Source organism: Peromyscus maniculatus, chromosome 8 (assembly GCF_049852395.1).
Source record: "Peromyscus maniculatus bairdii isolate BWxNUB_F1_BW_parent chromosome 8, HU_Pman_BW_mat_3.1, whole genome shotgun sequence".
In the NCBI taxonomy this organism is placed as follows: domain Eukaryota; kingdom Metazoa; phylum Chordata; class Mammalia; order Rodentia; family Cricetidae; genus Peromyscus; species Peromyscus maniculatus.
This window is the reverse complement of record NC_134859.1, coordinates 93,467,472-93,481,861: the sequence shown is the minus strand read 5'-3', so window position 1 is coordinate 93,481,861 and position 14,390 is coordinate 93,467,472. Positions and strand designations below refer to the sequence as shown.

At 52.1% G+C, this 14,390-nt stretch overlaps 1 protein-coding gene across 3 annotated transcripts; it reads left to right on the top strand.

Annotated features, from left to right (window-relative positions):
* The first annotated feature begins 4,564 nt into the window (after positions 1-4,564).
* On the top strand, positions 4,565-14,344 carry Smarcd2 (SWI/SNF related BAF chromatin remodeling complex subunit D2). 3 transcript variants are annotated; one of them, XM_006970505.4, is made up of 13 exons: positions 4,565-4,926; positions 9,486-9,670; positions 9,825-9,867; positions 9,977-10,099; positions 10,951-11,106; positions 11,532-11,627; positions 11,756-11,857; positions 12,162-12,323; positions 12,484-12,581; positions 12,717-12,852; positions 13,006-13,128; positions 13,240-13,341; positions 13,412-14,344. In XM_006970505.4, the coding sequence occupies exons 1-13, from the start codon at positions 4,711-4,713 to the stop codon at positions 13,463-13,465; spliced, it is 1,596 nt and encodes a 531-aa protein (XP_006970567.1). In that variant the 5' UTR covers positions 4,565-4,710; the 3' UTR covers positions 13,466-14,344. The 3 variants fall into 3 exon arrangements, with proteins under 3 accessions (XP_006970567.1, XP_042138930.1, XP_042138931.1); XM_042282996.2 differs by having other exon boundaries at positions 9,387-9,670; XM_042282997.2 differs by having other exon boundaries at positions 4,920-5,086.
* The last annotated feature ends 46 nt before the right edge of the window (positions 14,345-14,390 follow it).

Genomic DNA, 14,390 nt, shown 5'->3' with positions numbered 1-14,390 from the left:
GTGTGTATACCGTGTAGCCGACAATGAAATGAACTTCCGCTCCTGCCTTCACCTCTCAAGTGCTGAGATTACAAGCATGCCTATCATATCCAGTTTTATGTGTTGCTGGGGCTGGAACCCGGGGCTTCATGCATGCTAGGCAAGCACTCTGCCAACTGAGTTACCTCTCCAGCCCAGAGCAGAGAAGCCTTTCAGAAATAACAGGGTAGCTTAGAAGAAAACATCTGGCAGTCACTCTGATGGAAGAACTAAAGCAAAGCTGTAAACACTACAAGTCATTTTTTCCTCCCAAAAGAGCCTTTCCAAACTCCATAAGCTTCTCTTTGCCAACTCTTTGTCACTGCAGCTCCAGAAGCAAATGAAACCATTGACGTTTCTTGTGGTATTCCAGGCTAGGAGGCGGAACTCCTAGGACTGAAATCCACGTCTTTACACCAGCGTCTGCTCTCTCCATGGGCAATCTCTATACTCTGGATCGTCTGCCTGTTAGACTGTGATCACTGACTAAAGTGACACTGATCTCATCTTGTACTGCCTCCTACCCTCCACCCAGAAGTCTTTATTAATCCCTTCATCCATTCAAGGTTTCTGTTTCTCTGTGGTATCTTGTGGATACGTGTTTACTTACATTTATGTATGTATGTATGTATGTATGTATGTATGTATGTATGTATGTAGTGTGGTGGTTTCTATCTCTGGTTATCCTGGCTATCTCTGGCTATCTAAGACCAGGCTGGCCTTGAACTCCTGCCTCTGCTTCCCGAGTGCTGGGATTAAAGGTGTGCACCACCACTGCCCAGCTACTTTTACATTTAAAAAAAATTTTAAATTCTGTATACATGTTTCTGCATGTGTTGCAGTGCCTGACAAGGCCAGAAGAGGGTGTGAGATTCCCTTGGAACTGGAGTTACAGGCAGGCAGTTCTGAGGCACCCGATGTGGTGCAAGATAGTGTCTCTACTTCTCTGCATACCAGTGCCCTGGGCCTGCCTCCACTGTTGCATCCATGTGGGAGATGCATACTGTAGCTGCCTGGATGCTCCAGCTGAAATAGGTTGGTATGGATCCAGCTGTGCCACCTTCTCAGTAAATATTTTCCACCATAACCTGACTGTCCATATTGCTTTTCCTGAAATTCTGACTTCCTAAAGGTCCTCTATACTGAAGAATGATCCTTGCTGGTCTGCTCTACGGGAGCATCAAGGTATCTTGTTTTCTTTTGAGGACTCCAAGAGGGGACTGTTAGGTCCACCAAACAGCTAAGCAAGGACCCACAGGGACCCAAGCTAGAACTTGTCCCTTTGGATTTATTTTATTATTTATTTATTTATTTTCAAGACAGGGTTTCTCTGTGTAGTCCTGGAACTCGCTCTATAGACCAGGCTGGCTTCTAACTCAGAGATGCCCCTGCTTCTGCCTGCCTTGGGATTAATGGTATGCCACCATACCTGGCTGCTACTGCATGTCTTTAAGTGTTTAAAAGGATGAACCCTCAGATGACGTCTGTGAAATGAAGATAATATCAGTAACTGCCTTGCAGCACTGAAGTAAAGATTGCCTAATGTCATTGTTTATATTTAGTCATAAGTATTTGTGGAACACCCCCCACCCCCAAAATAACCAACCACCACCACCACCAAACCCTTACAATTCTCATCTAAAATACAAATCTATGACTAATAGGGTTTTTTTAGGTTTTTTGTTTGTTTGTTTGTTTTTGTTTTTTGAGATAGGGTCTTTCTATGTAGCCCTGGCTGGCTTGGATCTTGCTGTGTAGACCAGGCTGGCCTTGAACTCAGAGGGAACTACCTGCCTCTGCCTCCCGAGGGCTGAGATTAAAGGCGTGCACCAGCACCGTCCGGCATTTCTTTAATTTCTTAAGCAATGTCTGGCTGTAGAGCTCAGGCTGGCCTGGGGCCCTCACCTGCCTCTTGCCTACAGAAGTAGTTTTCTAATGAGGGCGCTGTAGCAGTACTCCTGGTGGGTTACATTTTAAATACAGTTCTGGGATGAAGGGCAAGCTGGCAGGGATCCTTTGGAATAACTTCCCAGAGCAGCCTGCTTCTCCACCATCCCAGTTCTTCTTGGAGTTAGTGCAGTTACAAAAGGCTGAAATGGACATTAGCTTGTAGGTATGGGAGGGACCATAATTCAGTGACTAATGATTTTAGTGGCCTGTTCCAAGACTGACAGATTTTGGGGAGATAGGAGAAAGTGTCTCAGATGGCCAAGAGGCAGGAGCTGCAGCACAGTTTAGCACTGGAGAAAAAAACAGGAAGAGAGATGGGTGTGCTGGAATCCGGGCCTTTAATCCCAGCACTTGGAAGAGGGGTCTTTGCTTGTCAAAAATCCAGCCTGGTCTACATAGAGAGTCCTGGGCCAGCCAAGGATAGATAGCGATACTCTATCTCAAAATAACAAAAACAAAAAAAGGTATGAAGAGGTACAGAGCAAAACTAACTTCTGAAAAACGACACAAGAGTGCCATGAACAGGAGCTGCTAGTATAAACAAGGAAGCGACCATTTGGTTGGGAACAAAAACACAGAGCAGAGGATTTTTTATTATGAAAAGTCTCTCTCCAGCTTTCTTCAGGTGTGGTCTACTGACAGCACCCTTTAAGATCTTGTTAGAGGGGCTGGGGAAAGAGCTCTGCCATAGAGTACTTGCTGCTTCTGCAGAGTTTGGGGTCGGGTTCCCAGCATCCACAAGGTGGCTCACAACGATCTAACTCCAGTTTCAGGGGCTCTGACACTTGCTACAGGAGTCAGGCTAGCATGTGGTATACATACATCCTGCAAACACTCTTACACATACAATAATTCTTTAAAAAGGATCTTGCTTGCTGGGCGGTGGTGGCGCATGCCTTTAATCCCAGCACTCGGGAGGCAGAGGTATTTTTAGCAAAGCTACATAGAGAAACCCTGTCTCGAAAAACAAACAAAACAAAACAAAACAAAACAAGACAAAAGGACCTTGCTAGAAATAGAGAATCTTGGGCCCTGCCCCACTTCATTGAATCATAAACATTTTATTTTATTTTATTATTTTTTTTTTGGTTTTTCGAGACAGGGTTTCTCTGTGTAGCTTTGCGCCTTTCCTGGAACTCACTTGGTAGCCCAGGCTGGCCTTGAACTCACAGAGATCCGCCTGGCTCTGTCTCCCGAGTGCTGGGATTAAAGGCGTGCGCCACCACCGCCCGGCTGAATCATAAACATTTTAACAAAGAAGTTCAGATTTTGACTTTTCTGTTGATATAGGGTCTCTTGTAACCTTAGTCTCAACTGGTGATGTAGTTGAGAATGACCCTGAACTCCAGGCCCTCCTGCCTCTACTTCATGTGTGCTGGGATTACTGGCGTGCACCACCGTGCACAGTTTATGGGTTTACGAGTCTGGGGTTCAATCCCAGGGCTTTGTGCATGCTAGGCAAGCACTCTACAACCTGAGCTACATTCCCCAACCCAAACCTGAGGGGTTTTAGTGCTCACTAAAGTTAGGCAGCCCCGATTCTGTACCGTAGGGAGGAGACCCCACATTAACAGAGGGTAGGTCCACAGCACAGCCGAAGCCAGTGGTTTCTAAAAAGGCCCTGCACGTTTCAAAACGAAGTCCTATACAAGCTAGAGAAAACTTACTTCGCTACCTGGAGTTCTCTCAGTATGCAAAATCGCTTCACCTAAAATAATTTCCTGAGAGTCGGCAGTGGTGGCGCGCACCTTTAATCCCAGCACTTGGTAGGCAGATTTCTGTGAGTTTTAGGCCAGCCTGCTCTACAAAGTGAGTTTCAGGTCAGCCAGGGCTGTTACACCGAGAAAGTCTGTCTTGAAAAACAAAACAAAAAGAACTCTGCACTGGGCCAAGTCAAGCTTTCACCCAGCTGGGTTCCGTCTGGGTCACCCATGTCCCTCGCAGCTCGGAGCAACCAACAGAGGTTTCTTGGGGTCGGGGGTGGGTGGGTGTGGGGTGCTGGTGAGGGTAAACGCCCAGTACCACTGGTTTACATCCTCGGGCGCTGGGAAGCGCTCTTAAAAGTTGATGGCGACTATTGTGCCGCAGACGGCTTGTGTTTAAGGCTGAACACGCAGACTGGACGGAACTGTTTTGGAGGGGCACACCGGGTATCTCGCGGAGGCAGTCGCACTCCGGAGCAAGGAGCAAACACCTAACCCTTGTGGAGCGGCGATGATGACCTTTGAACCCTGACCCCGCGCCTTTCTCAGCGCTTCCGCGCGCCGCTGCCGCTTCCGCTCCCCGGACTCCGGGAAAAGGCGGCCCTAGAGGGCGGGGCCCTGAGGCCGTCAGTTATGGGCGGTGCCTGTTTGAGGCGGGTCTCGCGAGGGGCGGGATTTGAAGAGGTAGTCTCGATTGGGCTGCCGGGAGGGGCGGGGCCTGCAGCAGCCGGGGTTGGGCGGGGCTGGGAGTTCGTAACCGCCTCCGGGTAACTGGACTCCGGCGGTCAAACCTCCGGAGGCCGGGAGAGGCCGGCGGGCTTGCAGCGCTTCCTGGATCTGGAATCTCCCCGACAGGAGCGGAGTCGGAGGGGCAGCCGGTCCTAAGGCGGGTCTGCGAAGAACTTGCGAACTTGGAAGAGAAAATCCCGGAACCCGGCAGTAAGACCGGGAAGTCCCGGATCGCGGAACGTAGCTCGCGGAGCGGACTCCGCACAGAGCCGGGAGGCCGGATCGCTGCACCGCGGGACGGGACAGAGCGATGTCGGGCCGTGGCGCGGGCGGGTTCCCGTTGCCCCCGCTGAGCCCCGGCGGCGGCGCCGTTGCCGCGGCCCTTGGTGCGCCGCCTCCGCCCGCGGGACCCGGAATGCTGCCCAACCCGGCGCTCAGAGGCCCCGGGCCTTCTGGAGGCATGGGGGTCCCGGGGGCCGCCGCCTTCCGCCCCATGGGCCCCGCGGGCCCCGCGGCGCAGTACCAGGTAAGGAAGGCAGGCGGGCGCCGCCGCGAGGGCGCCTGGTCGGTCCCCCCCCTCCCCCGGGCCTCAGGTGAGGGCAGGAGGAGTCCCTGAACCGGCGGCCCAGGGGACACTGCAGGAGGAACTGTCGGAGGCTGGTGGCGGCTCAGGCCAGGGTCCCTCGGTTAGTGGCTGGGGGTCGGGGACAGGGTGAGAGAGGCTGCGCGGTGGAGGGCTTGAGCAGTTAGTCGAGTCCCGGGGCTTCTTGGCACACGGCTTCTGAGTAACTGAGAGATGCAGGCTTCCTGGGATCTAGAGAATTGTGTGCCACCGGGTCAGGGGGGTGACCCGAGATGTGGTGAGAACATTTTGGAAGAGGGTCGTTACTGAGAAAACAGGGTTATCCATCCTATCATTGGCCCCGGTCCCACTGCAACTCTCTGCCTTGGCTTTTTTTTTTTCCTAGTTGGGAACTGGCAGAGCGTTAGTGTGTCTGAGATGGCTCCCAGCTGCTAGTTGAGGAGGAAGGAAGCCTGGCTTCCTACGACATGGGGGGCTAAGGAGAGGGGGCCCAGAGGGCTCCAGGTTAGATGAGAGACAGCGGCGGCCGCGTCTGAAGAAGGCCCAGTCCCAGTAACAGACTGTTCTAGATATGCTCTGTTCTGTCCTGGGCTTTCTTCTTGGTGTCCGTGACCAGTGAAGTTTGGAGGAGTGGAGAGGCTTTGTGGAGTCCTGCCAGTCCGGGGCTGCTGCAGCGGCAGCGGCTGCTTCAGGGGGTCCTGCCCTGACCCTTCCAGCTTGGAAGAGAGCAGTCTCAGGTTGCAACTTCAAAGGCCGTTGAGGAGTCGGGGACAGATTCTGTGGTCAGCGCTTTGGGAATTCAGCTTGACCCTGCACCTGGGGCTCCTCCGTCCCCAGTGTTCTGGTGCAAATTGCTCCAGAATGTTTGTAAATTTTATGTTTGGCTTTTGCATTTTGGTGCTGAGCATGGAATCCAGGCAGGGCTTTGCACATGGCTGTATCAGTGAGCTACACCCCCGGTCCCAGAGTGCCTGGGGATTGTGTCCGTCCTTTTACTCCATCCTTGTCACTTTTGTTACTTTTTTTTTTTTTTTGATACAGGGTCTCATGTAGCCCAGGCTGGCTGTGTAGCCAAAAAGCTGGCCTTGAACTCTTTCTGCCTCTCCAGTGCTGGGATTACAGCCATGCACTACCACAGCCAACCTCTCTTTCCTTTTACTTATTCTCCGGGTTCTTGACAAGGCCATATGTATCTCAACCTGTGTGCCACAGCCACTAATGTCTGAAGGTGTGCACTGTAGCTTACTCTGTCCTCTGCTGGTGTCTCTAGGTAGAGGCCTCAGAAATAGATCCTCATGGAGTGTGCATATTCTACCAGGAATCAAATTTCTAAGGCGATATCTAACTGGGGCTGGGGATAGTGATTCTCCACCCTACCCACCTGCTCCCAACTCTTCATTTCTCTTGTCTCAAAAGAAAATGAAGAGTTTGGGTATGAACAGAGATAGACTTGGTCCCAAGGACACTCGCTGGAGTTTATCTTTCCCATGTTGCTTTCTTTGGAGATTCATGGGCCCAGTGTATCACTGATGAGTCTCTACATCAGTTATTCTAGCCCTTGGCCCTGCTTACTTAGGACTGATCTGGAAGCTTCCTGTAGGCACGGGGGAGATCTCTCTGCCCTTTTTTCCCCCCTCTCTCTCTATGTAGTCCTGGCTGTCCCGACTCACTATGTATACCAGTTTCTTTGGCATGAGTCTCATAGAAAATGTGCCCTTGGGAAAGCCCCTGTGAGGATGGGAAGATGGATTCCTCCATATTTTGTAGCCTTGGGCCTGTGCTGAGGCCAAGCTGGCCAGCTGAATAGCTGTGCCGACGAGTTGTGAGAAAGAGGATGGCCTTGAGTCTGGGCATCCCATACCAACCAGGTTGACATCACCATCTTCTTTTTCTCCATTTCTTCCTCCTCTGTTCTCTCGGGGAAGGGCAGCGGGGGGAAGTGGGGAAGGAGAACCCAGTTAACACTGGGTGAGTTTGAAGGAGATCCTGCTGCTTTTCATGTCCAGGTGTCCAACTTCCAAAAGAGCTTGGGGTCTGAGGACAAAGGGATTCCTCCTGGTTAGAGCTCTTGGGAGTGAGTAGGAAGAGCAAGGATGTGCATGCTCAAGCTGGGCATATTAGGGGGCTTGTTGAAATAAAAGTAATGGCCCACCTTCCTCTAGAGAGTTATTCTAGTTTTGGAGCACAGTCAGCCGAAGAGCTTAACACACCACAGTCAAAAACAAAACAAAACACCTACTGTGCATTATTGCTGGGTTCACTCAGCTCAGAGTTTAAAATACTTCTGTTCATAGGGTCAGGGTATGTTCTCCAAATGAAGCTCTTAGGCCCAGGCAGCCACCAGGAGGGTCAGAGCTGCAGGCTTTGGGTCAGAGCAGAGCACACTTACTTGAACCCTAACCCAGAAATGGCAGAATGAGGTCTAGCCTCTGCCATTGTCTCCTTGGTGGTTATAGAATCAAGCCTAGAATGTGGGGTGTTGGGCCAAGTAGAAGTGACTGTATTCTGGGGTCCAGGGGGCTGAACCAGGCACACCTACTGCTGTGGTGGGGCAGACAGACAGACAGACAGAGGCTGAGAATCTGTGGCTGTGACTTTGTCTTCTAACCCTGAGTTTTTAAGTAGGAGGAGTTACTGGCTCTTCAAAGCCCAGGTGTGGAGCTTGGCAAGGGGGAACTAGGACTTGAATTGTGAGCAGCCTTCCCCTGAGGCCCTGGGTGAGCTGGGGGCCTGGAGCCTGGGCCCCAGAAGTCTGGAGCAGATGTCTGGGTGGAGCCTATTCCAGGCCTGCCTGGGCTGCCTCCTCCTGGGATTTCCCGGAGGACTCCCCAGTACTACAGGCTTTATGAACTTCAGTGGAGGGCTCCTTGGGGGACTGGAGCACCCCAGCTTATATCTGCAATTACCCTAAAAACCTCAAGTCTTGGATGATGGTGGGGGTCTTACAGCTGTGGCCACCCCGAGTCTTCCCCCTCACCTCCCCCCTCCCTTTCACCCCCCTCCCCCCCATAATTTCTGGCTCTGGCTTATTAGGACAGAGAAACAGGCTGCTTTTTTGCCTTTCAACAGCTTTGATGAATTTCTTCCTGATGAGGAGAGACTTGTGGCAGGACTCCCGAGGTCCCGGGATCTCCGACTTTTAACTCCTCAATTGCCACATGCTTCCCCGTCACCCTGCTCCTGTACCTTCCCCTTGTCTCTGGGTCATGTTTCTTTCCCCGCCTCTCTGCTACTGGTCATGAATCTGACCCTGTGTTGTTGGGAACATGAGTTTGGTGCTGGATAAAGAAATTGCAGAGTCGGGTCTCCAGGATGCTTGGGCGCAGGGGGGGGGGGGCGGGGGTCCTTTAACTTGGTGTGAATCTCCACCCAGGCTGGCCTGGTTGTCTGGCTGTACTGATGGATTGCATAACCTGGGCCCTGGGGCCGGCCCTGTGAAGCTGCCAGGGACAGTGTGTGCGAGGCAGAGCTGCCAAACAGGCCTTTCAGGCAGCAGCCATGGGAGCAGAGCCGGGAGGTGGAGGGCTCCCAGAAATGCTGGAGGCCTGGGTCTTGGATGAGAACCCAAGAAGCTACTCACGTCACCCCGATTGTTGCTGTTGACCCTTTACTCCTTGCATCCCAGGACAGTCTTACTCTGCAGCTTGGCATGGCTAGGGTTAAGTTGAACCAGCAGCATGGCTGCCAGGTGGTGCCTAGACCATGGGCACCATGGTCCAGATGTCTGCTGCTCTCATTCCCACAGGCCACCCAAGAACCATAACTCCCTTTTTGGGGGTCTTTTGACATAGAGGTAGGGCATGGCGTAGGGAAGCATGAGAGAGGAGGGCAGGCAGGCGCGTGGGGGTGGGGTCAGTCTGGGTTGTGGTAGAGGCCATATGGTGACCAGATGGTGTCTGTACTCTCCTGAGGCCATCCCCACAAGTTGTGACATGGCCAAGGCATCCTCTTGTGTTTGCTCACCTGGGGTGCTGCTGCCTAATGGCTTGCCATGGCACCGACTGCCTGTCTCCCAGGCAAGCCACTGGGCATGCCCCATCAGACCGTGTACAGCCCCCGTACTCCCCTGGGTTGCTGTGCCTTGTCCCTGATCACCCAAGCAGTGCTTTCCTCAAGGATGGGGAAGGAAGAGGGAGTATGTAACGGGGCTTCTAAACTCTGTAAATAACTCCAGGCGGGCTCATCCCAGGGAGCAGGGCATAGCATAGTGAAGCTGGGAAGGTGGTGGTAAGTCCTAAAACGCTCTCCAGGCCGTTCTTTCTGCAAATGGTGCTCCCCTCCCACCTGGTGGACTCGAGCTGCCTCATTTGTTGGCACGGCTGCCAGGGCGGTTGCAGGGGCGGGGCAGGTGTGGTTTACACGCTGGGCTCAGGCGCCTGTTCCCCTTTGTTCCTGGTCTCCAGCAGGTCTCCCCATGTGCGAGAGAGATGGAGGGTATGGGCTATGGACCTCGTAGGGCTCTGCCACTGACCTGTGCGCCTCCATTATTCCACTTTACCCAGCGACCTGGCATGTCACCAGGAAGCAGGATGCCCATGGCTGGCTTGCAGGTGGGACCTCCAGCTGGCTCCCCATTTGGCACAGCTGCTCCGCTTCGACCTGGCATGCCACCTACTATGATGGATCCATTCCGAAAACGCCTGCTTGTGCCTCAGGCCCAGCCCCCCATGCCTGCCCAGCGCCGAGGGTAAGAATTTTCATACCTTGCCTAGCTCATCTCTGGTGTTAACAGTTTCCCTCTACCTTGACCCCAAGGAGACTCTTGGCAGTTTGGGAGAGGGTTTTGAAGATGGGGAGTTTGGACTGTTAACCTCTTAGATGGGTTTCTGTTTTCCCACTAGGTTAAAGAGGAGGAAGATGGCAGATAAGGTTCTACCTCAGCGAGTGAGTGTTAGGATTGGAGGCCATCTTCCCCAGTCCTGAAATGGGAAGGGAGGGAGGATGGTAGAACCTAGAGCTGGTGAAGCGAGCCATCGGATTTCTCAATCTGCAGATCCGGGAGCTTGTCCCAGAGTCTCAGGCATACATGGATCTCTTAGCTTTTGAGAGGAAGCTGGACCAGACCATCGCTCGCAAGCGGATGGAGATCCAAGAGGCTATCAAAAAGCCTCTGACGGTACATGCTACCCTGAGTCTTCCCAAACTCTGTTCTTCTTCCCTGGCACTGTCTTCCAGGGACAAGCAGGGCTCATCTGCTTAGGCAGTCCTTGTCACAGCAGGGAGCAGTCCACTAGTGGAGCACAACTCAGTTTAGTATGCTTTGAAATGGTACCTTGCTATGTGTGGCCACCAACTCAGTCCTCCTGCCTTTGACTTCTGAGAGCTCTGAGATCACAAGCATTTATCATTGTGCGTGTCCAGTTTACTGTGTTTTAAATAGAGAATACCAGCAAATAGAAAAATGATTCTCAGTAGTGAGTACTTACTGTAGTAGCAAAAGCACTGCATGAACATTCTGTTTCAACTGTGTGTGTGTGTGTGTGTGTGCTCGCGCGTGTGTGCGGGGCTTCTGATGATTCAGAATGTCAGTCTCACAGGTCATGGTCAGACATTTGAGAGGTAGAGAGGTGACAGAGTAGTTACTTTTTAAGAACCCAACTCTAAAGCAGCTTTCTTCTCTTTCCTCCTTTGTTCTTTAATTATCTAGAGCAGTCCCCTGAATGTAGAGGCTTTCTAGGAGACCAAGGTATTGAAGGACTGTAGTGGGTGTTTAAATGAGGGTGGGTGGGTGTTTAGAACCTACAGCCTCACATGCTAACCTCATATATTGCTGTATTAAGCCTTGCCCTTGGCTCCAAAGGCTTCTGATCTGCCTGGTATCATGTGTGTGCAGCTGTGGTTGGCACTGTCCGCTGAGTTTCTTGAAGACTAGCACCACTACTAACTCCAAGGGTTATGACTTCTAAGAAGATAGTTAGGGCTGCCAGCATATCTGTCCACCTCTAGCTCATTGTTCTTCCTCCTCAGCAAAAGCGCAAACTTCGGATCTATATTTCCAATACATTCAGCCCCAGCAAGGCAGATGGTGATAATGCAGGAGCTGCAGGGACCCCCGGGGGAACCCCAGCGGCAGACAAAGTGGCTTCCTGGGAACTTCGAGTGGAGGGAAAACTTCTGGATGATGTGAGTTGGGGTAGGAGGTGTTGGAGGGGAGAAGGCGCGTGTGAATGTAGACTGGACAGACATGAGTACTCTTTAAGAAGTCCTAGCATAGGGAAAGGGCACATCCTTATCCAGTTAGAGGTTAGAGTTGGGGTGGAGAGGGTTGTTTCTATGCTGGGGGTAGGCAAGTGCTCCAGCACAGCTTGAGGACGAACACCTGCAGTTACTACACCTTCCCTCTAGATGGCAGTCAAGTGTCTTGGATTTACTCACTCACTGGTTGGCAGTGGGGTTAATGGGGAGCCCTTTTCCTGCCAGTTGGCCAAAACTTTGAATGCTACTTCAGGGCCCAAGACTGTACTTTGAGCTCCAGGGTTGAGTTGTTTCTTCTCTTTTGATTAATGAATTCAGCAGCACACCCATCTTACAGCTCTTTCCATTCCCAGCCTAGCAAACAGAAGAGGAAGTTTTCATCTTTCTTTAAGAGCCTTGTCATTGAGCTGGACAAGGAACTGTATGGGCCTGACAACCATCTGGTGGAGGTGAGAATGCTAGATAGAGCCCGGGAGGGACGAGCTGCCAGGGGATACAGGGCATGAACTCAGTGTGCTGGTTGAGTGCTGTAGCCTCTTGTGTTAGTGGTAAACTCTGCTCCCCTCTTCTCGGACAGTGGCATCGGATGCCCACCACCCAAGAAACAGATGGCTTTCAGGTGAAACGACCAGGAGATCTCAATGTCAAGTGCACCCTCCTGCTCATGCTGGATCATCAGGTGACAGATGCCCAGGGATTCATGCAGGGAAGGGGAGCAGGTTCCTCTAACTCAGCGGTTCTCAACTTGGGGAGTCGAATGATCTTTTCACAGGGGTTGCCTAAGACCATTAGAAAACACAGATATTTACATTAGACTTCATAAAAGTAGCAAAATTTCAGTATGACGTAGCAACAACAACAATTTTATGGTGAGGAGCTGTGTTAGAGGGCCACAGCATTAGGAAGGTTGAGAGCCACTGCTCTGCCTCCTTCCTCTTCTGTCTCTGCACAGAGCCTTTCTTTACTCCTCTGTCCATTCCCAGCCTCCTCAGTATAAACTGGACCCCCGACTGGCGAGGCTGCTGGGAGTGCACACACAGACGAGGGCTGCCATCATGCAGGCACTGTGGCTTTACATCAAACACAACCAGCTGCAGGATGGGCACGAGCGGGAGTACATCAACTGCAACCGTTACTTCCGCCAGGTCAGCTGCTGCTCCCTTCTTGTTCTTCAATCCCTGGCATCCGCGTTGGAACCCTAGTGGGCAAGTGCTCAGTCAGTCTTTGGACTGCCGTCTACTGGCCCTGGTGGAGTCTACTCCCCCGTGCCCTCAGGCATCACCAGGCCTTTGATGCTCTTTCCAGATCTTCAGCTGTGGCCGACTCCGTTTCTCTGAGATTCCCATGAAGCTGGCTGGATTGTTGCAGCATCCAGACCCCATTGTTATCAATCACGTCATTAGGTAAACGGAAGGAAGGGAAACGGGATGGCTCTTTGGAAACAGAATTCACCCTGAAACTCTGCTCGTACAATAGGCTTGGTGGTGGTTGGGATGTACATAGCCATGTTTCCACTGCCTCTCCTGTGCTGTCTGCAGCGTGGATCCCAACGACCAGAAGAAGACAGCCTGCTACGACATTGACGTGGAGGTGGATGACCCACTCAAGGCCCAGATGAGCAATTTTCTGGCCTCTACCACCAACCAGCAGGAGATTGCCTCTCTTGATGTCAAGGTAAGTCCTTGGTCTCCACAGCCACTGAGGCCAGAGGGAGGGTGAGCTGATCTGTCATTTCCACACCGCACACTGAGGATAGGACCTCTGGACCTAGATCTAAGAACAGACTCCAGGGCTGGAGTACATTTGATACTTGCACCCCTTCTGCAGATCCATGAGACTATTGAGTCCATCAACCAGCTGAAGACCCAGAGGGATTTCATGCTCAGCTTTAGCACTGACCCCCAGGACTTCATCCAGGAATGGCTCCGTTCCCAGCGCCGAGACCTCAAGGTATAGTCCTCTTTTTGAAGGTGGTCCCATCTAACACACTAAGCACTATTCTAGTCCCAGAGCAAGCAGACTGGCTCGGGTAGGAATTATGCCACACCTTAATCTTTGTAGATCATCACGGATGTGATTGGGAATCCTGAGGAGGAGAGACGAGCTGCTTTCTACCACCAGCCCTGGGCTCAGGAAGCAGTTGGGAGGCACATCTTTGCTAAGGTGAGGCTCTGCCGTTTTAGCCTCCTTTTCCTGAGAAGCTGAAGCCTGAGCCATGCTTTCTCTTCTTCAGGTGCAGCAGCGAAGGCAGGAACTGGAACAGGTGCTGGGAATTCGCCTGACCTAACTGCTCAGGGATTGCTTCCTTCCTTCCCAGCCCCGAACCTGCAGGAGACTGTCCTCTTGGTTTTGGCTGGCTGGGGCTGCAGACATGTAGGGTGGAGTGAGGTGTGTCTCCTGTCACCCTTTACTCCCCAGCTAGAGTTTCATAAATGTAGTGCTAGCATCCCTCATTGCTTGGTCCCCAAAGCCTTATTACCTACCTTTTAGCATTGGCTTTAATTGGGTCCCTAAGATGCCGCCTCAGCCCCCTGCAGGCAGGCCCGTGGACTGCTGGAAGTTGTGCTTTAACTTTGTGACAGACATTTCTGAACCAAAGGCTGCTGGGTTTGCATGTTTACAGGCTCCACCCTAGGGCCAGTGTCAGCTGGCTTTGGGGAGCTGGGCAAGGAAGAGGAGGCGCAGCCCAGACTCTTCCTGGCCTTTCTCAACCAAAGTTCTTTGCCATTCCTACAAGCCCAGCCTTGCTGCTGGTTTGTCCTTTCGTGGGGTATTTGCACTATTTGGGGAGCAAGTTTTTCTATGTGGGAGCCACTTTTTTGTACAGAGGTAACTGGGGTTTTCAGGGAGCCCTACTTGGTGCCTCCTTCCTTCTTTTCTTTTCTTGATCTATGCAAGCGGCTGCAGCCGCCATCATCTCCTGGGATGCCTGGGGCTGCCCACCCCCAGCTGCTTGGGCAGGTGGAGTCTCCCAGAGGGAGGGAATGTGCCAGTTCTCTAATCCAGCTCGAGTAGGGGTGTGTGCGTGCTGGAGAGGAAGGAGAAAGGTGGAAGCTGGGAGGATTACTGTTACCTTTTGCAGTTGGTCTTAAAGAGGGTGGGCCTAAGGCTTGGCAAATGCCACTTCTGGCAAACTTGGAAAATTCCAAATAAATCCTTTTGTTTACTTGTGGTGCCCAGAACTGGTCATTGAACAGTGCAGCCACTTATTA